Raw genomic sequence first — 25,501 nt, 5'->3', positions numbered from 1 at the left:
GCGTCTGGGCGTCTTATGGAGCAAATTAGGGGAGTGCATAGCTTTTTTTTTTTTCTCCCCATTTTGTTTTTGGGTCTGGGGAGGGCCATTTCGGTCCACTCCCCAGATCAGAAAACTTTTCTTTCTCTGGGAACCCCTCCCCCCCAAAAAAAACCCCCATCCCAACCCTTTAAATTAACAACCCCCACCCTCCTGACCCCCCCCCAAGACCTGGCGACTTAATTTCCTACAACCCCCCACCCTCCTGACCCCCCCCAAGACCTGCCGACTTAATTTCCTACAACCCCCCACTCTCCTGACTCCCCCAAGACCTGCCGACTTAATTTCCTACAACCCCCCACCCTCCTGACCCCCCCAAGACCTGCCAAACGTCCCTGGTGGTCCAGCGGGGGTCCAGGAGCGGTGTCCTGGGCTTGGGCCGTCGGCTGCCAGTAATCAAAATGGCGCCGACGGCCCTTTGCCCTCACTATGTCACTGAGACCTACCAATAGCAGCGGTCGGTCCCAGTGACATAGTGAGGGCAAAGGGCCGTCGGCGCCATTTTGTTTACTGGCAGCCGACAGCTCACGCCCAGGAGATCGTTCCCGGACCGCTCCTGGACCCCCGCTGGACCACCAGGGACGTTTGGCAGGTCTGGGGGGGGGGTCAGGAGGGGGGGGGGTTGTAGGAAATTAAGTCGGCAGGTCTTGGGGGAGTCAGGGGGGGGGGTTTGTTAGATTTTTGTTTGGTTTTTTTTTTATATTCGCTCCATAAGACGCACATACATTTTCCCCCCACTTTTGGGGGAAAAAAAGTGCGTCTTATGGAGCGAAAAATACGGTAGCTACTTGCTAACTTCATGGATTACCCCTGGTCCTTCTATTATATCTGAGAGAGTAAATAACCGATTTACATTAACTTGTTCAAGTCCTTTCATGATTTTGTAGACTTCTATCATATTCCCCCTCAATTATCTCTTCTCAAAACTGAATATCCCTAACTTCTTTAGCCTTTCCTGATAGGGCAGCCGTTCCATGCCCCTTATCTTTTTGGTCACCCTTCTCTGTAGTTTCTCCAGTGCAGCTATAACCTTTTTGAGATGTAGTGACCAGAATTGCATACAGTATTAAAGGTGCAGTCTTACCAGGGAGGATACATAGCCATTTTCATTCCCTTCCTAATAATTCCTAACATTCTCTTTGCTTTTTTAATCACCACAGCACAGTGGGCCGACAATTTCAATGTATTATCCACTATGATGCCTAGATCTCTTTCCTGGGTGGTAACTCCTAATATTGTGTAACTACAGCAAGGGTTATTTTTCCCTATATGCATCACTTTGCACTTGTCCACGTTAAATTTCTTCTGCCATTTTGGAAGCCTAATCTTCCAGTCTTGCAAGGTCCTCCTGCAATTCATCACAATCTGCTTGAGACTTACTACACTGCATAATTTTGTGTCATCCACAGATTTGATCACTTCACTTGTACTCCTTTCCAGATCACTTATAAATATATTAAAAAGCACCAGTCCAAGTACAGATCCCTGAAACACGCCACTGTTTACCTTTTCCCACTGTGAAAATCCAGCTCTCTCTTTCCTGTCATTTAACCAACTTGTAATCCACAAAAGGATATCTCCTCCTATGCCATGTCTTTTTAGTTTTCTTAGAAGCCTCTCATGCGGGACTTTGTCGAATGCCTTCTGAAAATCCAAATACACCGCATCTACTAGTTCACCTTTGTCAACATGTTTGTTTACCCCTTCAAAAAAAAAATGGGAGGCAAGACTTCCCTTGGGTTAGATCCATGTTGGCTGTGTCCCATCAAACTGTGTCTATCTAAATGTTTTGTGATTTTTATTCTTTATAACTGTTTCCATGATTTTACTCGGCACTGAAGTCAGGCTCACCAGTCTATAGTTTCCCAGATCACCCCTGCCAATCTTCTGGTACATTGGATGATTTTAATGATAGGTTACAAATTTTTATTAATAGGTCTGAAATTTCATTTTTTAGTTCTTTCAGAACCCTGGGGTGTATACCATCTGGTTCAGGTGATTTACTACAGTTTGTCAGTCAGGCCTACTGCATCTTCCAGGTTCACCGTGATTTGGTTCAGTTGATCTGAATTCATCACCCATAGAAAAACTCCTCGGAACGGGTATCTCTCCAGCATGCTTTTCAGTAAACACTGAAGCAAAGAAATCACTTAATCTTTCCGCAATGGCCTTATCTTCTCTAACAAGAATTAAAAGTCCTAAAATAAATACAGGTGCTCACATAGCCAGTTCTATCTAGCAGGCTATGCACTGACTGAATTGGTGCAGTAGGTAGGTGGTGGCAGGATGCCATCGCGTAAGACCATGTATGGAACTAAAGAGGCTAGATGTTTGGGTAACAGCTGTGCTGATGTTGGAGGCTGTTTGTATCGTTTTGCAACCTTGTGGTTGGACATGGCAGGGGAGAGGTGCTAAAAGTGTATGAAAAAAAGGGATCGTGCATGTTCAACCACACAAAGAGAGTGGAGCACAATGGAGAACAGCAAAAAAGATCTTGAATATGGATTGATATTCTATAGGCAATCGTGAGGACAGGAATAACTGAGCAGACTGGACGGGCCAGTTGATTCTTTCCTGCTGTCAGCAACTGTTACAAATATATTGAAACTTGGGTGCCAACCAAAATTTGTAGGAGCCTGGACAAAAATATTTTAAGAATTTTTTTTTGCTTTGTTGAACTTGCTCCATTTTTATTTCTATTTTTGCTTTCTTTTTGTGTTTAATATTTTATTATTTTTTCCACTTTTTATGTCTCCTTCCTCTCTGTAGCCTTTCTTCTCTTTGGAAAGGGAAAAGCATTAGGCTGCAGTGGCTCTTCCCTGGCTTGTGGCAGCATTTCTTCCACAGTGACAGTTTTTCCCTTTGGGTCAGTTGCAGGTGCCAATTTTTAGACATCTGGGAATTTTGCACTCATGCAAATTTCTCATGCATATTCATTGTGGATATCCTGAAAACCTGACTGGCTGTGGGGTAACCAAGACAGGTTTGGGAAGGTCTGATGTAGAGGTGTATATGGAACCTGCACAACAGGCTATTTTTTTTATTTTTATTTTTATTTATTTTTTTGGGCCAAGTCATTGCTGGTTTCAATTTAATCATCCTTTACGCAAATGTTCTCTGTTTGTTTTTGCTCATGGAGGTGTCGTCATTCCAATAACTAATCTTTGAACTCTGTGCTCAGGAAGATAATAAATATTGGTTGGGACATTTTCACACACATTTCTGTAACCATGTAAGGAAATTTTGGATGGGGCTGTGGAGGAAGATGAAGAATATACTGAATATCCAATTTTATGTATTTATATTATTTATTTGGATTTAGCTCACAGCTTTTCATTGGTATCTCAAGACTTCCATTTCAAATTATTATTTGGAAATCGATTGCAGTTGCAGAAAATATTTCTGCCTGTAATAACTTAATAGGTATTGGGCCTTAAAACTCATTCTTGATAACTGGCAGGATAGTTTCTTCCTATAAATACATACTTAGTGGACTAGAGTAGTGGTTCTCAACCTTATCTGTCAGGACACACTAGGCGGATGATACTTGCATACATGACACACTGAACACATGACTGCATCCACAGAAACTGCTCCCCCCCCCCCCCCTCCCAAGCAATTGGTGCAGAGCAGAACTAGGACATTTCGCCATACAATTGTATACACAAAAAAGATCATCTGTCTGATTCTGGTGTCATCTCAGTATCAATAGAACAAATTTCTTCTACTACCACACACTGTAAAATAATTAAAAAAAACAACCTGAAAAAAAAACCAAAACACCCCACTCATTACATGAGTAGCAAACCTGCTATACCATAGCAGCACAAACTCCAAGGACTGAAGCAGCAATAGCCTTACCGATGAAAAGACAGCAACCCATCAGCAATGCCTATCCTATGAGAATACACAACAAATAAGACTAATACAGATCCTTCTTATGCTAATAAAATACCTTACCTCGGAGTCGCACACCATACTGCAAAGAAACAAACTGGAATGGAAACCCCAGAAAGGCACTTTGCTTAGTGTAGGAGGAAATGTATTTCTCTTTCTATTTCTCCAATTTTCCACTGTATACAAAGTACCAAGGTAGAAGATATGCACATTTCCAAAACTGGTATCAAATAGCTTTTGTACGTCATCATGCCCCATCATCCCTCATTTTTCCCAGCTGCTCCCTTTTAGTCATTCTCCACACTCCTGTATTCCTGACCATATCCTCTAGATCCTCCCCTTTGTGCTCTCTTTCTCCCCTGCTTGACTTTCCATGCACCCTTCCTCCCATGTCCCTCTCGCTGCCCAGCATACCTACAGTCTCCTTTCCCTCCCATTCATGCTCAGCATCTCCTTGACCTCTCTTCTCACACTGCCCAGCAGTCCCCACACCCCCTCTCTCCTCGCATCTCTGCCTGTCCAGCAGTCCCAATCCCTTATCTCTCCACACTTTCCTGCCCAGGAAACTCCTGAACCCTATCTTCCCATGTCTCCCTGTCTAGTGGCGCCCACATTACGCATCTCTCACCATCCCTTCATGCCCAGCAGCCTGGCCAGACCCTGTTTTTTCCCCTCATATCATCCATGAAACTCCTGATTTCTTAGCATTCAGACAGGTGGATCCAGAACCGGTGGGTTATGCACCTCTGCTGGCAGATGAACACGGAGAAAAACTGACATCATGGTGTATATATACCCCTGCAGTGACATCAGCCTGCCAGTATTCTCAGTCTCCACCAGATGGTGGACATGCATCTCCCTACTGGGGAATGCTTTAAAAAAAAAAAATTCTTCTCTTTTTCTTTGAAAAATTATTTGGACTGCTCTTCTATGGTGATACCTTATGGTCCCTCCTTCAGTTGAGAATTCCTGAGGTGATTTCTTTGGATCCATCCCTCAGATGAGTGCCTTGGTCTGATAGCTGGTTGTTCATCCAGCATGGACTTAGCTGTGTAAAAACCCCCAAAAAACAGTAGAAAGGCAAACAGGTGCAGGAGGCTGAGCACGGTGGTGAAGGTCCTTACCCTCTCCCCCTGCAGCTGGAGACTGAACTTGTACTCAGTAGGGACTGGCTGAGCTCAGATAAAGGGGGGGGGGGAAAGAAAGAGGAAGGATAATTTTAAGTAGGGATCCAACAATCATTTCCACCTCAGGGGAAGCTTAGGGAACGTGGGCAGCTTGACGGGTTGAGCAACCTTTTTTTTTTTTGGCTAGGTACCACTCTTAGGCTTGTCTTGTTCTCCGAATAGTAGGTCACAGCAGTATTTTCGCACGTTTTTTCTGTGCGCAAGACTGCCCTCTTTAATTCTGTCGGCTTGTGCGCTCGGTTGGACATCCAGGATGGGCGCCTAATTGGGCACATAGGAGTACTTACAAGACGCCCAGTTGTGTGCGCACATCTGAGTGTCCTAGTGGGAGCTCAGTTTGTCGCTTATCAAGGCACAGTGTTGAGCGCCTAGTTTTTTTGCAGCATGAACACAGCTGGACACATTATTGTTAGACATCTGTTGGGGTCTATTGACAAAATGGCGCCCGTTGCAAAGAATCCTAAGTGCCTTGCCCTGTGTGCGGCTTGTCATATTTGGGCATCCCAACCTGGCGTTCCCTCTAACTTGTGTTAGTGCTGTTTAGAGGCTTAGTTTGATTTTACTAAGCCTGGTTCTTCCCAGCCTGATGCAAGAATGACGAAAGCTTCCAGAGGTATTGCCTGATTTTTGGGACTCCCCTAACTAGTTTGTCAGTGGGGCAAGATAGTTCAGTGGGCACAGGTCTGATGCCCTCTAGTTTTGGCTTGGATCCCTCTGCCTTTTCTTGGGTAGAATTTTTTTCAAGGGATGTAGTCCTTTCTTCAGACGCAATCTCCAGACCCGGTCAATCTTGACAAGTCAGGATCTCAGGCGGCGGATTCCCACACACTTGGTAATAGCAGCTAGGCATCAGCTATGGCTGAGAAATTGGTTGACCGATACAACTTGAAGTCTAACCTTTTGAAGTTGCCCTTTAAAAGCTCACTCTTGTTGGGAAGTGAGCTGGAGAATATTGCCAATGAGTGGGGTGAGTCCCAGGTTCTTTGTTTACCAGAGGATAAGAAGCAGGTGCCACGCTTCTTCAGCATGAGAGGTCGTACTATGGGTTTATGGGTTTCAGATGTTTTCGACCCTATAGAGAGGAGCAGCTTTTCAGAGGACTCAACCTTTGGGTAGGTCTCAGTCCTTTCATTCCAGGCAGCCCAGATGGGGCGCAGACTCTGGTAGTGGAGCACCCCAAGCCTCCCAATGAAGGTGTGCTGACCCACCCCCAGGGACAGGAGATAAGAGGTCGCCTCTCGGAGGTGGGTTGAGATTGCGTCAGACCAGTGGGTTCTGGAGGTGATAAGAGATAGCTATGCACTGGAGTTTCGCAGTGTTCCTCTGGGCATGTTCATGGTGTCTCCCTTCAACTCTCCACAGAAGAGAGAGGCAATGGAGTGTACATTGTCAAGACTCTGCAGGCTGTAGTTCCAGGGCTCATGTGTCAAGAAAATATGGGCCGATACTCCATTTATTTCAATGTGCCTAAGAAGGAGGGCTAACTTCTTCTCATCATGGGTCTCAAAGGGGTCAACCATCATTTGCATGTGACTCATTTTTGCATGGAATATCTTATGCTTATTGATAATGGCAGTACAGTTGGGGGGAGTTCCTGACGTCTCTGGAATTGTCTGAGGCGTACTTGCATATTCCCATCAGTTAGAGCATCAATGATTTCTGTGTTTCGCGGTTTTGGGACATCATTATCAGTTTCGAGCACTGCCCTTTGGATTGGTCACTGCTCCCAGGACTTTTTCCAAGGTTATGGTGCTGGTGGCAGCGGAGTTGAGAGAGGATGGGATCCTTGTACACCCATACTTGGATGACTGGCTGATTCGGGCCAAGAGTCTGGAAGAGAGCCTCTGGGTCTCGCGCAAGGTGATCTTCTTGTTGCAAGAGCTAGGTTGGATGGTGAACTTGGCCGAAAGCAATCTTCAGCCATCACAGTGACTAGAGTATCTTGGTGTTCAGTTAGACATGAAACAGGGCAGAGTGTTCCTGCTGGAGGACCTTATTCAGAAGCTAATGGCGCAGGTGCATTTATTGACTAACATAATAAGCCTGACAGTGTGGTGTTACTACAGGTGCTCTGATGGCGGCATCCCTGGAGGTGGGGCCATGGACGAGGGTGCATATGCATCCTCTTCAGCGCATTCTGCTCTTTGGAGCCCACAGTTTCAGGACTTTTCGATTCGGCTTCATCTGCCAATGGAGATCTGTACTCAACTGCAGTGGTGGTTAAACGTGGAGCATCTAAGAAAGGGGGTTTCCCTAAGATCACCGGACTAGCTAGTACTCGCAACAGATGCGAGCCTTCAGAGTTGGGAAGCTCGCTGTCAGGAGCTGACAGTGCAAGGGTGCTGGACAGCAGAAGAGTCTCTCTGAAACATCAATTGGCTGGAAGCCTGTGCAGTCTGGTTGGCATGCTTGCAGTTCGGTGATCGATTGCAGGGTCTAGTGGTCCAGATAATGTTGGATAATGCAGCGACAGTGGCTTACCTCAATTGGCAGGGAGGAATCAGGAGCCAGCAAATGTTGCAGGAAATGGACCAACATATGGAATGGGTGGAAGTACATCTTTAGGAGACCTTAGCCTCGCATATGGCAGGAAAAGACTATGTAAGAGCTGATTTTCTCAGCAGACAGTTTGGATTCAGGAAAATGCAAATTGTCAAATGAGGCATTTCAGCTAATAGTAGATAACTGTGGCCTTCCATTTCTGGACCTGCTGGCGATTTCTCACAATGCGAATGGTCCTCACTTCTTTAGTTGCAGGATAGAGCCAAGGTCCTTGGGCATCAATACACTCATTCTGGAGTGGCTGGAGGGCAAGCTGCTGTATGCTTCCCCCATGGCCCATGTTGGGCAGGATGATTCGCAAGATCGAAAGTCACAGGGGGATGGTGCTTCTGGTGGCACCAAATTGGCCCAGGAGACCATGGTATGCAGATTTGCAAAGGCTCTTGGACTCTCCCCTCTGGTTTCCGGTGTCCAGGGATCTGCTATGACAGGGGCCTATTCTTCATGAAGATCCAACTCTATTTTGTCTTATGGTATGGCCCTTGAGAGGGCTCTGTTGCTGAAGTGTGGAAATTCTGCTGCAGTGATTGCCCCCTTGCTACAAGCGAGAAAGTTCTCTTCTTCCTTAACCTATGTGTGGGTTTGGTGAGTGTTTGAGGCTTGGTGTTAAGAGTAAGGGTTTCTTCCTCTTTTGGTTAAGATCCCACTCATTTTGGAATTTTTGCAGGAAGGGTTGCGTAAAGGGACAGCCCTTAATTCATTAAAAGTACAGGTGGCGGCTCTTGACTGTTTCCGATGTCAGGCTAATGGCGGACCTTTGTCGGCTCATCTAGATGCTTTTCGCACTTTTTTCAGCGCTTCAAAGTGGATTACATTCAGGTACTATAGGTATTTCCCTATCCCCAGCAGGCTAACCATCTAAGTTTTGTACCTGAGGCAATGGAGGGTAAAGTGACTTGCCCAAGGTCACAAGGAGCGACAGCAGGACTCGAACCCTGGTCTACTGGTTCATAGCCCACTGCTCTAACCATTAGGCTACTCCTCCACCTTTCCTTGAGGTTACTGACCTTGAAAACGGTGTTTATTGTGGCAATTTGTTCTGTGAGTTGAAACTGCAGGCCTTGACTTGCCGGGAACGAGTGACTTCAGGGGCAATATAGCTTACTGTTCCTTTTTGCCAAAAGTGGTCTTGGATTTTCACTTGAATCAGTCCATTTTCCTGCTATCGCCTGTTCCCGGCCCTTGGATCTGAAGAGGCATATCTTGAGGTATTTAGAGGTTTCTGAACCTCTCAGGAAGACGGATCGCCTGTTTGTTCTCCATGGTGAAAGTAAATAGGACGAGCCAGCGTCGTGGGCTACAATAGCCTGCTGGATTAAGGAGATAATCACGGCCGCATATGTTGATGCTGACCAGCTGTTACCTAGTCAGGTTAGGGCTTATTCCACTAGGGCAGTGGTCCCCAACCCTGTCATGGGGGCCCACCAGCCAGTCGAGTTTTCAGGATATCCACAATAAATTTGCATATCCTGAAAACCTGAGTGGCTGGTGGGCCCCCAGGAGAATTGGGGATCACTGCATTAGGGCTCAGGCAGTGTCATGGGCGGAGGTTATATTATCTCCCGTCAATATTTGCCAAGCCTTGACGTGGTCTTCTCTATACACCTTTTCCAAACATTATTGCCTGGGTGTGCAGGCTCAGGAGGATACAGCTTTCACACATGTGGTTTTGACTGGACCGTGGGCAGCCTCCCGCCTTATTCGGAAGTAGCTTGATACATCCCACTGGTTCTGGATTCACCTGTCTGAACGCTAAGAGAGGAGAAATTACTGCTTACCTGATAATTTCCTTTTCTTTAGTACAGACAGGTGAATCCACCTTCCAAACCTTGGCTGCCGAATGGTTGTGCTATGGTCTTCCTGCATGGGTACGTGTTCCAGGGAGTACTGGTAAATATCAGTCCACTCCCTAGACTAGTGTTATTGTACTCCTTGACTGAGTTCAGTGTTTCCTGTTAGCTGAGTGCTGGAGTGGTTGTTAATAACCTTTTGTTAGTTTGTCCATAGCTGGCTTTTGCAGAGAATACTGGTGGGCTGATATACTGGTGGGCTGATATATATTGGAATTCGCTTCCTCAAGACTTACGCCAGGAACAATGCCACTTAACCTTCAGAAAAAAACTTAAAATCTGGCTGTTCACACAAGCCTACCGTTGAAGGAATCCATTCAACCAACTCTGTCTCTCACCCCTCAACCCACCCTTTTTCCCTCCCCTCACTCCCAACCTTCTCCCTTTCCCCCTCATCCCCCGCCACTCCTCCCATCAGACATACCATGTATATATCCGCTGATTATAATCCATGTTTCTGCATTACTAATTTATTGTTTTGTGTTAATGTATAGTTTAATTTTGTTAACTTATTGTTTGATTACTCGATCTCCAATTTCTGTTATAGTTTAATTCTGTCCTATCTTCCGACATCCATGTTTTTACTCTCCCTGTTTTAATGTAACTTCTCATTTCTACTTATACGTTAATTGGTTTCCCCATGTTCTAATGTAAACCGGTACGATAAGACCTGGCCTTGAGTGTCGGTATAGTAAAAGAAGTTAAATAAATAAATACTGTGATGTCAGCTTTGATCTGTCTCCATCTGCTGAAAGAAGTGCATAACCCACTGGTTCTGGATTCACCTGTCTGTACTAAAGAAAAGGAAATTATCAGGTAAATAGTAATTTCTCCTTCTTTCTTCCCCAACCTTCCCTGCCTAGCAGCACACACACTGCCTCTCTCCTCTACCCTCTGTCTAGCAGCACCCACATTCTCTCCCCTATCCCTACCTGCCTAGCACCATCTACATTTCCTCCTCCTCCTCCTGGCTCCAAGCTAGCAGAACCACCTCCAGACCAGTTCAGATTTTCCCTCTCTCTTTACTGGCAGCATATGAGGGCAGTAAGCACTGGAAAGAGGAGGTAATAGCAGCAGAAGTCAGCATGTGTATGTAGAGAACTTGCCTTTCTCCCTCGTGCTCCTGTTGTCTGCATCATCTCTGGCCTCGTGGGTTGAAGACAGCTTTAGCAAAATCGCTTCCGGGCCTGACAAGGAAGATAAAACTGGAGCCCCAGCAGGCCCAGAAGAGCAGAAATTGACAATGTCTTGCTCTGAGTTGGGTGAAGGAGGAGAGAACAGCCTTCCCCCTGGGCAAGGAAAAGGAAGAAAGAGCAGCATCCTGTTGGGACTAGTAAAGAGGAAGTTGGCTGACTCCCACCCAGACTAATGAGAGAGCAGCCTCTTGCTTTCCCCATGACACAGCAGTATATCCTGACACACCTGTTGAGAACCATTGGAATAGAGTAGGCTTGTACTGAGATTAAATTGTTGCAAATGAAAAAATGTAATAGACTTAGAAAACTTCAGTAAATTTGGAAAACTATAAATTATGATCCCAAATGTTGTCTTTGCAGTTTTTTTGTTGTATCATTAGATAAAATGTTGTGTGATGTGATGATGGTATTCTCCCAGATAGTTAATGTTCACTAAATGGAAATGTAAAGACATGTGAATTCAGTAAAATGAAATATAAATACAAAACGAATTGTTCCTCTGGGATTTCGTATATAAGCTTTCAGATGGTTACTTCTTCTGCAACAAAGTCTTAACAAACTAAACGAACGCCATTATCTTTGCAAGGTTATAGTTAACCAATAAAACAAAAGTTCTCCAGTGGCAATAGAGGGTTTTTTTAAACCAGAATATATGAAATAGCAGTTTATCATGTTTTCAATAAGTGCCTTTAATAAGCAGCAACTCACAACCTGTGGGAAGAAATTCACAGTACCATTAGCCATTTGTCCACTGAGCCATTGAGATCCTTAGATACATAGAATTCCCTAGTGAAGTCTGATATGAAGGGTTTTTTTTTTTCTGTGACCTTTCTAAATCTAAGGATTGTTTACATAATGCTTTTTTCTCATTTTCATTTGAGGGGGAAATTTGTTTATTTAATAAAGCATAAGAGTAAATTCTTTGAAATATGAAGTAGTTACTTGATAAACCTACCTGATATGCTGTATTAATCCTTTTTTCTGCAGAAAGTTTTATGTAGTTTACTGTAATATTTACTGTCTTACTCAAATATAATGAATAGTACCATTGCTTTAAAGTCTCTCACTCTTCTGATTTCAATATTAAGAAAAGAAAAAGTACTTTTTTAGAAACTATCTGATGGCAGGTAAGGATCAGAAAGCCCATCCGGTCTGCCTGCTATTTTCCTGGACAATGCCTTCGACCAGAGATAATCATTGCTGATCATTCTTTTCACTTCTTCACAACTAGGGATCCTCTGTGCTTATCTCATGCTTTCTTAAATTCTGTTAATGTTGTTGCCTCTTCTGGAAGGCCATTCCATGCATCCATCACATTTTTTGATGAAGTAATTTCTAATTTTACTCTTGAGTCTATCTGTCTGGATAGTTATACTGTGACCACCTTTTTCGCTTGTTTTACATTATTTGTGCCTTTTAATTATCCTGTCCTCTTCTCTGGGGTATTCATATTTAGATCTTTAAGCCTAATGCCATAGGATAGTGGTGGTCATTTCCAGTCCTCGAGGGCTGCAAATGGATCAGGTTTTCCCTAATGAATGTGCATCAGATTTGCATGCATACTGTATAGTTGGATTAGTGATTTTATTGTACTCTGCTCTGGGCGACCCATATGGATTGGGGAGGTGAGATAGAAATGTTTTAAATAAATAAAATAAATACCACTACCTTTGAGAATCCAATGTAAATATGGTCTCCAGTGCTCTTCCTAGGTTTTATGTGCTTCAAATCTATAATTTGCACCTTCATTTTGGAAGGAGAGCTCCTGTTGACCAAGAAGCAAAGGATGGGGAAAATCATTTAGTAGTGTTGCAAGTACACTGAGGTGTAAGACATTATGATGCTTCAGTGAGTAATCATGAAAGATAAACTTTCCTCTGGACTTTAAAATGGCAGCTTTGATATGATTGTATTTTGATGAAAATGTTTTATAATACTGTCTTTCTGGGCAATCCCACAATTAAGGGGAAAAGTAAACAAAGACATTGATCATTATCACTAAATTGTATTATTTACTACTTTATAGCTGTAAAACATTTAAAGAAATGCTTAAACTTAATTTTTTTTTAATTGAAATTGTAAAATAAACATATCTGGAACTGTCCAGGTCACCACAGTTTGAATCATTGAAGATTCACCAGCACTTCTTGCAGATTTAGGGGCTAGGGTTGGAGTATAATTGAGACTGGAGAAAGAGGCTCAATACTGAGTTATCCCCATGAGGGGAGGAGTTTCGATACACAGTTGCAGGTGAAGCGGACAACCCAGATCCCAGTAGATGAGATTGTTCCCTTTTAGTCTGTTGGGTTTCTTCGTTGCCAACATTTTACTTCCTCCACTTTACAAGCTGAAAGTTGTCTATACACGAGGTGTTGTCTGAATTTCTGCAGAGCATATGACCACATATTTTGGTACTTGTGCTTTTCCTTTCGGATAATTGGATGCAAATTATAGTATTCCTTAATGATGAGCATCTCAGAAGTAAAAAATGTTTCCTATAAATCGGGATGAATGCATAGAATGGTGTCCCAATGGAGGTGGCAAAGATCAAAAACAGTAATGGAATTCAAAAAAGCTTGGAATAAGTGCAGGTAATGAGGGTAAAACCCCATGATCAAATGGACTCTGAGGTATTAATTACATCAGGAATGGGCAGTCTAGATGAGCCTTGTGGTTCTTAGATGCCTTCATTTTTTTAATGTTTTTATTTCTTCTAATCAAATTATATTAATATGCTTTTGCACAATGCTATAGTCTTTAATTTTATGCTTATCTTGCACTATATAATGCAAAGATGTATCATACACACCAAAATCTTACAAGGAATTACAGAAATGAGCTTAGAGTACAAATCTTTGATACTTAGGGCTTTAAAAGGACAGTTTCCAAAAGGGCCTAAGTGCAGTTCCCATTTTGTTTTTTTTTAATTAAAGTTTTTCTTCTGGTTTTGTGGGGCAAATGCTTCAGTAGCTGCCAACATTGTTCAAGAATCATTGCCCAAAAACTTTGTCACACAATATCTGAAAGCTATCAGCATGTAAAAAAGTTGACTTCTTTTGGGGATATTGGTGTTTAATTGTGCCGTTTTATTGCTTTCATAATTAAAACAGGATTTCATAACTATGCTTAAAAGTAAGTTGTCAAATGTATATGATTAGAATTGCATTGCATAATTCTTCTCAAGATAGGTTTCTAAAGTTTAATTCTAGTAGAAAGATCATATGCACATGTTTTTAGATATATTCTAATCATGGTGCAGTGGACATGTCTTGCACCTCCATGAATTGGTAAAATGAAGGATGAGTCAAATAGGATAATCTGACATTGTGGAGCCTTCTGTTCCTGATTGGGAGCTGTCTGCCCATTGTGGGAACAATTCCTGCCTGCACAGATGACACATCAGCCGAGCAAAAGATGATGAGAATTGAAAATGTTTGAACTGATAATTCTATTATTATTTATGAACTCACATCCTTATTTTTCTTTCAGGTCAACCACCCCAGGAGACACAAAACTTTTAGCTTCTGAGGTGTATGATATCCTTCAGACTTCCAATACCATGGATGCTGATAGTATGAATGAGATGAACTCCCGAAGGCGAAAAGCCCAGTTTTTCTTGGGAACTACAAATAAACGTGCCAAAACAGTGGTTTTACACATAGATGGCCTTGATGATACGGTAAGCAAAGACTGTTCTTTTTCTTTTTTTATGTTCCAATCTTTTTATTTGTAAGAATATTGGTACTCAAGAAAACAGAATAAAACCAAAGACACACAATAAGGAAAAACAAAACCAAATACAAAACACTAAAGGCCGTCCTATCCAAATAATTAAGATCAATCAGAAAAAACATATTATAGTGGTACAATAAGTTGTATATCAGTTTGGCTCACCCAGAGAGTCAAAATAATCAGCGGTTTCCACACCCGAGCCCAGGAGGCAAGATGATAACTCTTAATAGTAACAGCTTTCTCATATTTACAATACAAGCAGATAGAATTCCACCAGAAATGCTCATTGAGTAAATCACTGTGTTTCTAGAAGTACAAAACTAAATGAACTGTGACTACAAGGAAAAAAATCCTGTAATTTACAATGGGGAGAGGGAAGGGAAAAGGGCAAAGCTGCCTCCCGAAGTATAACTATGCGATAAGTAACTGGGGAATCCAAATGTAAAATCCAAGAAATTATCATAAGAACATAAGAAATTGCCATGCTGGGTCAGACCAAGGGTCCATCAAACCCAGCATCCTGTTTCCAACAGAGGCCAAACCAGGCCACAAGAACCTGGCAATTATCCAAACACTAAGAAAATCCCATGCTACTGATGCAATTAATAGCAGTGGATATTCCCTAAGTAAACTTCATTAATAGCCGTTAATAGACTTCTCCAAGACAGTATCCAAACCTTTTTTGAACCCAGCTACACTAACTGCACTAACCACATACTCTGGCAACAAATTCCAGAGCTTTCACCCACACCTGTTGCCAAAAAGAAAACACTGTAGGACAAAAAAATAACATGTGTGGCCTTTGGAGAGGAACAGGACCAACAGTTATGTGCGGATGTTGGGCTAGCTCGAAAGAACTTCCAAGGAGTCCACACCACCCTCTGGGAACAAAAAAAAAAGAAAATTGAGTTAAACTGGAAGACAGTGAAATACGCAATGGGAATACCAAAAATACCCCCAATCTACTTCATAAGAAGAACAAGTACTTTCTGAGCTCCAATAGGATAGCAGCTCTAATGGGGCAGAAAAAAGAGAAGAGATTTATAGATCCGAGAGGCCAAATGACCTACAAGACCAAAATCCCGATAAAGTGCATACAAGTTGGGAAAATCAGGTAAATGAAATTGTGTGAGCAAAGCAGGAGTTAAACAGTCTCAAAGCTGTAACCAGCCATAAAACTGAGAATGAGGTAAAGAATGAGACTCCCTCAGATCAGAGAAGGAAAGAAAGGGAACGGTCCCGCAAAAGATGGAAGAGAAACCAAATACCACTAGCTTGCCATAGTTTCCAATGAGAAATGTGCAGATGAAACCAGACCAGCACTAGCTTTGAGAAATGCCAGGCTAGGGAAGAGGAGGATACCAAATGATCATATTCCATGAAGGATGGGATAAGTCTTAAGAGAGTGAGAGGGAGATATCCCTATAAATGTCGCCAAGGGGAAGGGAAAAAGCAAATCCCCATTCTATCTACACCCACTGTGGTAGATCAGATAAAGATAAGAAATCTGAGAACCACTGATAACCTTGTTGTAAAATAAATGCCTGATGGTAACTATAAAAATCTGGAAAATTAACACACACACCCCCCCCCGCCCCCAACTCTGGTCAGCGTTCAGTTTGGAGAGAGCAATACGAGGAGACTTGGTGCCAAAGTAACAGAATAAGCAAACGATCCACGTGCTTATAGAAATCACATGAAAAAAAAAAAAAAAAACTGGGACCATGGGAGAAAAAAAAATGTAATCGCGGAGCTCACACCATTTTCAAGATGCCCTCGCCAAGTTAAATGAAGGGGAGACCATTGTAAAATAGAATCGTGCAACATATTCAAAAGAGACATCTCACAATTGGAGATAGTGGTCAACTCCAGGAAAAAATGAATACCCAAATATTTAAGACCCTTGTCCAACATGCGAAACGAGTAAGCCACTCAAGCTCCAAGATAATTTAAGGAAAGTAACTCAGTTTTATGCCAATTTACACAATAACCAGAGATAGAGTATTTGGAAATAAGAGAGAAAAGATAAGAAAAGTAGTAGGATTAGCAATAAATGGCAGAACATCATCAGTGTAAGCAGAGAGTTTGTATATTGTTGACCCAAGATCAATATCTTCAATAGCAGGATCTCTATGGATAGCCAGTAGCATGGGTTCCAAAGCCAGGTTGAAAAGGAAAGGAGATAAAGGACAGCCCTGTCTAGTGCCCCTATGCAATGTAAAGTGGGGAGAAATCCGATTACTGAGATATAAAAAGGCAGAAGGGCAGTGATAAAGCAATTGAATCCAAAACAAAAAGAGGTACCAAAGCCAAACCACCTCAAAACCTCTAGTAGATAAAGCCACTGAACCCTGTCAAATGCTTTTTTAGGATCCAAAGAGAGCTATAATCAGGAATGAGGAAGATTTAGCCAGCTGCTGGATATGAAAAATCATCCAGGTGTTAGAAATGAGCAGATTCTTAATAAAGCCATAGTAGTCAGCATGGATAAGCCTTCCCCCATAACTGTCACCAATCTAGTAGCCAAAAGTTTAACAAATAACTTGTAATCAGTGTTAGAAGAGAGAGAGGTTGATAGTTAGACACTAACTGTGGGTCTCTCCCTGGCTTGGGTAGCACCACTAAACAAAGTTCTGAAACGAAAGAGTTGGAAGCAAGGTGAGATAGCATAGCAGTGAAGAAGACTGGGAGCAAGCAATGTTTGAAAAGCACAATAAAAATCAACTGTATAGCCATCAGGGCCTGGAGTAGAGCAGCCAGAGCAGATGAGATTTCAGCCAGGGTAATGGGTTGACCCAAAGCCTCTCACTGGTCCATTGTGGGGTGAGATAACTGTGAAAGAAAAGCATTAATAGAAGATACAGAAGAGGAGGAGTCGGACATATACAAGTCAGCATAAAAATCAGTAAAAGATTGCAGTATATCTGTATCAGACAACAGAGAGTCTCCATTTTGGGACTTGATCATATGTATCCTTTTCTTTTCCCGTTTCTTTTTCAAATAATTAGCCAATAAGTGACCGCACATTGTTCTCGGCATAATACTGAGCCTTTTGGCTAAAGAGATTTTCCAGCATGTAAATTCAGAAGCTTATTATACTTATAATGTGCTTTCTGCAATTGGAGTAAGGTAGCAGGGGAAGGATGAGATACATGCTTCTTTTCCAGTCGAGCCGCAGAAACCTGTAACTCAGAAAGCTTAGCCCTTTGCGCTTTCTTAACACTAACACTATAGCTAATGATCTCCCCTGGATAGTAGCCTTGAAGGCAGCCTAAACCGTAGGAGATGTAGCATCTGGAGTATCATTATGGGTGAAGAATTCAACAATTTTGCCTTGAAGGTACTCTAGAAAGACAGCATCCTCTAATAGAATCAGATTAAACAGCCACAAACGATCTTCTACTGAAGTGGAGGACAAGGCTAGGGAGAATGAAACTGCTGAGTGATCTGACAGTAATGTAGGCTGTATGGTTGCAGAGGATATATCAGGGAGCTTGAGACCAAAAATCAATACAAGAATACGTGGAATGAGGAGGAGAAAAAAAAAGTTTAATCTTTAGCCGAGGGGTGCAGCAGTCGCTAGGGATCTGCTAAATCAGCAGCATCCATAAGGCTGTGAAGCACCTTATAGGCCTTAATATAAGAGATTTTAACAGAAAACTGTTTATCCAGGATAAGATCTAAAGATTGATTAAACTCACCCCCAGTGACCAAACAGGAGGATCCTTTACCCAAGATCTATGAAGAAACAACCTGAAACAAAACAAAACAAAAAACCCAAAAAAACAGGGTCATCATCATTAGGGGCATATAAATTTGAAAAAAAGGAATTGTTCTGACCCAAGGGTGGCCTTCACAGGGATCCAGCGACCCTCAAGGTCTTGCAGCTTGAGGGAAGCCTGAATATCCAACTTCTTATGAAATAAAATAGCTATCCCCCTCTTCTTATGTTGCACAAGACTAAAGAAAACTTCCCCCACCCATGCTTGTTTCAATTTGAGAGATTACAGAGAGGAGAGATGGGTATCCCGAAGCATGGCCACATCAGCATGTAGGGAATTTAAATAGGATAATATTTTCTTATGTCTGATGGGGTGTGAGAGACCATTAACATTAAGGGAAATGACTTGTAAAGCAGAAACAAGCCATAGCCCAAACAGATGTAAAAAAAAAAAAAAAAGAGCACAGCATTCATGATAAAGTAAAAAACCTTCAATGTCCCAACAAAAAAGCAGGAAGCCCTTCAAAAAAACAGAGACAAAAAGGAAAAAACATGCAACATAGTGAAGACTAAAGTAGAGAACTGTAACCATAACTTATGGCAATAAAAGTGAAATAGGCCTCAGGGCAGTACCAGAAACTGGACAAGACCCAACTGAACCAAAGTGGGAAAGATTTTGCCCACACTTGTTAGTAAAAGTTAGAAAAATTGCAACTCAAGTGTGTCATAGAAAAAATGAAGCTTCCCCCAAATACAGTGTACAGAAGCAGAGGAGAACCAGTTAGTTAACTTCAAAGGAGTCTCATAACCAGATTTGCTGTAGCAAACAATGAACGAAACAAAAAGGCATCTGCAGCGTCAAAAAGTCAGGTCACCATCTCCTGCGTAGTTTCCAACAATGAAAAGAATGCAGCCAGGTTGTCGGGCACCTCAAAGGTCTTAGTTTGATTATGGCAATTCATGCACCTGGCACCCAATGCCTGCAAGCGAGGTCGAAACACCAAAAAGGCTTTGCATTTTGCTGCTGTGGTTTTTGCCAGGTTAGGTACAAAGAGCAAGGAGTACCCTTGAAAAACAGGTGATTTAGCCCAGGCTGCCGAGAGCACTTCCAAATTTGCGGGTAGCACAGTAACTTGAAAATAATAGGCCTCAGGTATCTAGAGTTCTGGACAGGGTCCGATGAACACGCTCAATTTCAAAAGGTAAATCAAACTAGTTGCTGACAGGCAGGGACAATAGTGAATAGAAATTGCCTAATATCAGCCCCCTCCAAGCCTTCAGGGATGCCAAGGACTCTAACATTACTACAATGATTGTGATTCACCAAATCCTCAAGATATCTTTGGAGATGCTCCACTTTCAGGGTGAGTTGTGGGAGCAGGGCCATCGCCAACAAAAGATGCGGTTTGGGATTCAGCATCCTCCAGCTGTGCAGTAAAGGAAACCAATTATTGGAACATCTTTGAAAGATCTGAGCGGATGGCCGCCATAGAGTCTTTGTTGCTTTGAAGCATGTCCTTCAAACGCCGAAGCTCAGTCAGGATTAGGTCTGTCGATGCCATGTTTTTTGCAGAGGCTGACTTGTCTGGAGATGGGTGGGTCCTGCATAGAGCGTTTCATAACGGCAGCTGCTACAAAGGCAGCCTCGATTTTCCCAGGTTTGATCCCAGACATAGCCAGGCACATGTAGATTCAAAAATTTGAAGACTCATGCCAAGGTAACCAGGGCTGAGTAGCATATTCAAGTAAGATCTTGTAGAGCAGCTGGATCAAGCAGCCATCTTGGTCGCTGCTCAGAAGTGCCCCTCAGCAAAGACTGTTCTGAGATTGTTAAATATCTTCCTCAAAGTAGGCAATACTGCTTTGGAATGGAGGAAACCAATATGGATTTTACCTAGTGAAAATAAGGTTTCTATTTTTACAGTGGTGGAAGATTTCTTGTCAGCCGTGTTTTGTTGTGATCCTGAGATGATGTTACCACTAAGACTAAAACGTAAAGATTGTCATCTGTTAAATTGAATGGTTGCCAATTTTATTTGGAAAGGGAAGAAAGCATGAATAAAAATAACAAAATTATCAACCCCTAAGACTGAAGGAAGGCTAGGTTACCTAAATTTTACACTGTAAAATCTAGCATGCTTAATGAGAATTGGGCGATTGTTTAGTAGATAAGTGTATTTTCTGATTTAACAGTAGAACAGGAAATGATACATCTGTTAAACATCATGCATGTAGACTCCAGAAAACTAACAGATTCGCTATCTGTTTCTATGCTGGGTTTTCTATGCCTTACGATTGGAAAACAGACAAATGGGAAAACTTCTTGTTTCTCCTGCTTTTAGGAAATCTGAAATTTGTGGCAGGAGATCTGTCCCCTATGTACTAGAGGTTAACCTCTATTGGTTAAGAGATGATTGGAGACTTTTTGTAGCAGTGGAGTAGGCATGGGGGGGCCATGGCCCGCCCACTTTGAGCTCAGGCCCAGCGGCCCGAGAAGAGAGGCCTTGTTGCAGGGCCACTGGGCAACTCTTGCGGCTAGCATTTCCTTTATGCTGATCTCGTGCTAGCTGCAAGAGTTTTGTATAGCGCAGAGGCTGGCACTTGAGGAAGAGCAGCAGAACGGGCTTCCCCTTCTGCTCCTGATGGGGAGACTTCCTTGGTGTGTGTTTGTGTGAATGGAAATTTGCCTGGTGTGTGTGAATGGGAGCCTGACTGGGGTGGGATGGGGTTGTTGTGAATGGGAGCCTGTAGTGGGGTGGGATGGATGTTGGTGTTGGTGTGAATGGGAGCCTGCAGTGGGATGGGATGGGTGTTGGTGTGAATGGGAGCCTGCAGTGGGGTGGGATGGTATATAAATGGGAGTCTGCCTTGGTGGGGGGTATGTGTGAGAGAGGGAGAGAGAGCATTTGGGAGTGAGACCGTGTGGGTGAGGAAGCTTATATGTGTTGAAGTGGCAGCCTGTTTGTGAGAGTGTGAACCTGCATTAGAGCATGTAAGAAGCCTGTGTGTTTGTGGGAATGTGAACCTGTGTGTGAGACAGAATGTAAGAGTGAGAGCTTGTGTGTATCTGTGAGGGGGAATGGGAGCCTGCGTGTGAAAGACAGCATGTGAGAGTGAGAACCTGTATGCGCGGCGGAGTAGGAACCTGCATGAGAGCTTGCATGTGAGAGAGAGCATATGAGAATGGGAGCCTGAGAGAGAGAGTGTGTGGGAGTGGGAGCCTATGTGAGAGTGTGTATGTGTGTGCTGTTTCTTCAGAATTCCAGTGTTCAGAGTCTGGTTTCTCCTAGGACAAGCAGAATGTTAGTCCTCACACATGGGTGACATCATCAGATGGAGCCCAGTATGGAAACTTATGTTAAAGTTTCTAGAAACTTTGATTGGCACACTGAGCATGCACAGCATGCCACTGTCCATGAGGGGTCCCTCTTCAGTCTCTTCTTTACTACGGAGCTATTGTCTCGAGGTTGTGGAGCTCTGCTCTTTTCATCAGTCTTTTTTTTTTTTTTTTTTTAATAAATTTCGGTCGGTTCTGACTTTGCCTGCGCCGGGGTCCCTCTTCTCCCTACCAGTTAGTTAGTGGGCAGTTTGGTATTTTTTGCAATGCTGTTGGGTTTTCGCGACCCTCATGGACCCACATGAGGTTTGTATCCTCTGCCTGGGGGCATTGCACAACATCCGGGGGGGGGGGGGGGGTGTTTGCCACCAGATGATCCCTAAAGGCCATTGCACCCATTTAGATAAGATGGAAAAACTCTTTGGTTCCAAAAATCTGAACCTTCGACTCCGGCGTCGGAGGTATCGACTCCAAGAGGCTGCGGGGACACCCGATTGACATCGAACCTTTGTTGTCCACCCCCCTCCCCCGGGAGGGGCCAGGGATTGGCCATCATCGGTATTTGTTGCGTTCCAGGACATCGGGATCATCTCCATCCTCCTCGGCACTGGGAAAAGACTGGGACGAGCACCGAAGGAAGTATTGTCACCAGTTGCCGTCCTCGCATGGTACTGGGCTTCGGTCGGCACCAGCGCAGGCTGTGATACCCCCGAAGCTATCCCGTGGAGATGAGATGCCACCCTCCATCAAACCTGGGAGTCCCAGTTGTTCCCCACAGATGCCGATGCTGGGCACCATTCTCCCTCGGGGCTCTGAGGGAAATCTGGTGATGCATCCCCCTCCTCCGTCCATTTTTTCCTCAATGGACTTCCATGAGGAGTTGGATCGTAGGGTGCAATTGGCGGTGGTCTGAGCCTTCAGGGCATTGAGCCGCCAGTGCTGGAGCCTGCACCCTCTGTGTTGGCACTGCTGCTGCTGGAGAGCCTCTATGTCCATCTTGGCGTCCTCCCCAATGCAGCTGCTGCCGGTACCCGGGGGGGGGGGTCCATCGATGCCCTGGCGGCCACAGTTGCCTCCTCCGTCTGGTGTAATTCCCATTGTGGATTCCTCAGAGGAGGAAGGGCCGGTGCCACCCATGACGCCGCTGATGCCCTTGGTTCCACGACCGGTGTTCCCCGGTCCGGTTCTGGGTTCTTCGGGGCCTCTTTGCCTGCGATGCTCAAACTTATAGGTCTGGGCAGGGGCCCTCCATTGGTGTCTCTGGGTGATCTCAGTGAAGAAGATGCACTGTTCACCTATGTGTTCGAAATGTCTGCTAGGGTGGCAGCGGCAGGCATTGAAATCCGCAGGATGGCCTGGCTCCGAGCCTCGGATCTTCGGCCAGAAGTCCAGGAGCAGCTCGCGGACCTCCCATGCACTGGTGAGAACCTTTAAGGTGACACAATTGGAGATGCTGTGGCTCAGTTGAAGGATCACCATGAGACACTCCAGTACATCAGACCCACCGTCCTCTGCCAGGAAGTCCTTGCAACAGGGCTTGCGGAGGTGCTTTACCGCCAGAGGAAATTTTGTCCTCCAGCCTCCTGTGCCCATGTTCAATGTGTGAGTTCTAGGGGCCACCCCAGCCGGGCCCCGCTACAGGGTTTTGAATGGCTGTGAGGGAGCATAAACCAATCAGCTATACCCTTGGCGCTAGATCCTCCTGTCGGAGGTCGGCTGCGGTTCTTTGTGGACTGTCACCTCGACCAGTGAGTCCTATTCATTATTCGTCGAGGGTATCGTCTCAACTTTCTGTGTGTTCCCATGGACACTCCCCATGCCTCTCTTGGGGTCATATCTCGCATCAGGAAATACTCTTGACCCAATGTATGGTGGGTGTAGTTTTTCAGAGAGAATTTATATACACGCACGCTTTTTAAAATCCAAAAGTATGCGCGTCTGTCCCAATCCTACCCTGACTCCCCCCCCCCCCCCCCCCTTTACAAAGGCGCGGCATACGCGAGCGCCACTGATGACCCGGAGCTGCTCTGGGAGCACTGTGGAGGGGGGCCGGGGGTGCGGCCCCTTCCGGTGTGCCAGGCGTCGTTGCTGTACACGCAGCATCGGAGCAGGCCGATGACGCTGCCAGCATGCCTACGGCGCTCCCCCCCGCCAGCGCAGGGCTCGAAGCCTGCGGGGGGGAGGTCTCAGTGGGGGCACCCAGTCGCGGGGGGGGGGGGGGGGGGGGGAGGCGTGTCTGGGCAACTTGGGACAATTCATGGGGCAGTCGTTCTGGGAAACATCTGGCCGGCATGCCATGCTTTCAGCCCTTCTGTTCCCTGCTTCCAACGCTGCTGCCTCGCTGGGAACCCTCCCCGCCTTTTATGTTATTCTGAGGGTTAGCAGGTTAGTCAGATTCGATGTTAGCAGAAAATTTTCTGTATGCCTCTTGTTGCAACTGGGTGGGAGTACCCGAGCCGAGAGGGCAGTTGCCAGTTGGAGACATTGCACAGCATGACTCGATGAGAGGGGGGGCTGTCTGTCACCAGGGCCCACTGGCCCAGGCATGGCGGCAGACCAGATGCCCACACCTTTCGATTGGGCATGGCGGGTGACCGGAACACCCTGTAATTACCTATCGGAAGGCAGGTCCTTGCTTGGTTGTGGCAGGCCCGGGGCCGGAGGTGACGTGCTACCTGTATAGGGGAGGACGTTCGGCTAGCTTACCTATGATATGGCTTGGGTATACTGTTTTATTGTAATAAAGCTGTGGCCAATGTATTCCATATATGGTCTCCATAGTATTTTGTGTATGTGGGTGCGTATTACTGTGTCCCCTTCCTTGGCGACAGACAGTCGCGGCTGCCCGGGTCATGGGTATCTGCATAATTTTATGCAAATATCAGTTGCACAATTTTTAAAAGGCCATTTCTGCAGGTAAAGCACAAATTTACCTGCGAAAGCCCTTTTGAAAATTACCGTCCCTATAAATAAAGCACAGTGTACACAGCTAGTTTTCTCTTCTGAATTCTGTCTCCAAAGCATATTAAAAACTCAAGTCACCTTAACTTGCCTATGTGGCTGAATTCTCTATGTAGCTAGAAGTAGAGTAGACTCGAGAGTTATTTAGGGGAAGCATTTCTTTACAGAAATAATAATGGATGCATGTAACAGCCTCCCAGTGCAAGTGATGGGACCAAAAATATTTGAATTCATGAAGGCATGAGATTGGCACAGAGAATTCTACTTGGGAGGGGGAAAGCCAAAGATTGAAGCAGGTAGGGGAAAGTGAACGGACCACATGAGCCTGGATGTGTCTGTCTGCGATCAAGATCTGTGTTTAAATAAATCCCAGAGCTATGAGACAGGAAATCTCTTGAAACATCAATGCTCTGCTGTAATCTGGGTGTCCTTGCCATATTTAATTCATGTTTACCAAACAGCTAATTGATGTAAGGAATGTTCTATTAAGAAGTTCATTTCGGAGGTGGCTTACATACATGATTCTGAAGGGCTGTAATTGTAAAGAATATGGAGATACTGCTTTTGATGAAAGATGCTATATAGAACCAAACTCATTGAAGTGTATGTTTAAAAAAAAAAAAATGCAGTATAAGTAAAACTTCACTCAAGCAGAATTGACAGCTTCTAATCGACAGGTAAATCATTCCACACATGATAATATATAAAAACTTAGAATGCTTGAATAACTTTCATGCAGTGACAAATAACTAAATCAATGGAGAACGTCAGAAATGGTGTGTACCTGAGGAAGGGGGGAACCATGGGACTGGAATATTATAGTGTATTTTATATACTTGCTAATGAAGCTCTGACTGTCTTCACATGGAAAGGTGCTGTTGAATGAATGATGATAGATAAAATCCCACAAATATAGAGTAATCTGGCTGGAGATTAGGACCTGTTACCACTGGAGTCTCTCTGAATGTAATTCTATGTTTTGTGTTCTTTCTGTGATTGTTTACTGATGAAGAATCTGG

At 44.2% G+C, this 25,501-nt stretch overlaps 1 protein-coding gene across 1 annotated transcript in view; it reads left to right on the top strand.

Moving 5' to 3' along the window:
- Nucleotides 1–25,501, top strand: part of ARMC1 (armadillo repeat containing 1) — a 74,638-nt gene that overhangs the window by 34,941 nt on the left and 14,196 nt on the right. Inside the window, exon 4 of the mRNA XM_029591387.1 lies at nt 14,221–14,410. Coding sequence (XP_029447247.1) covers nt 14,221–14,410 — 190 coding nt within the window. The remainder of the gene's footprint in view (nt 1–14,220; nt 14,411–25,501) is intronic.

Source organism: Rhinatrema bivittatum, chromosome 2, assembly GCF_901001135.1.
Source record: "Rhinatrema bivittatum chromosome 2, aRhiBiv1.1, whole genome shotgun sequence".
In the NCBI taxonomy this organism is placed as follows: domain Eukaryota; kingdom Metazoa; phylum Chordata; class Amphibia; order Gymnophiona; family Rhinatrematidae; genus Rhinatrema; species Rhinatrema bivittatum.
The sequence above is the reverse complement of the archived record's forward strand: the minus strand, read 5'-3'. Positions and strand labels throughout refer to the sequence as shown.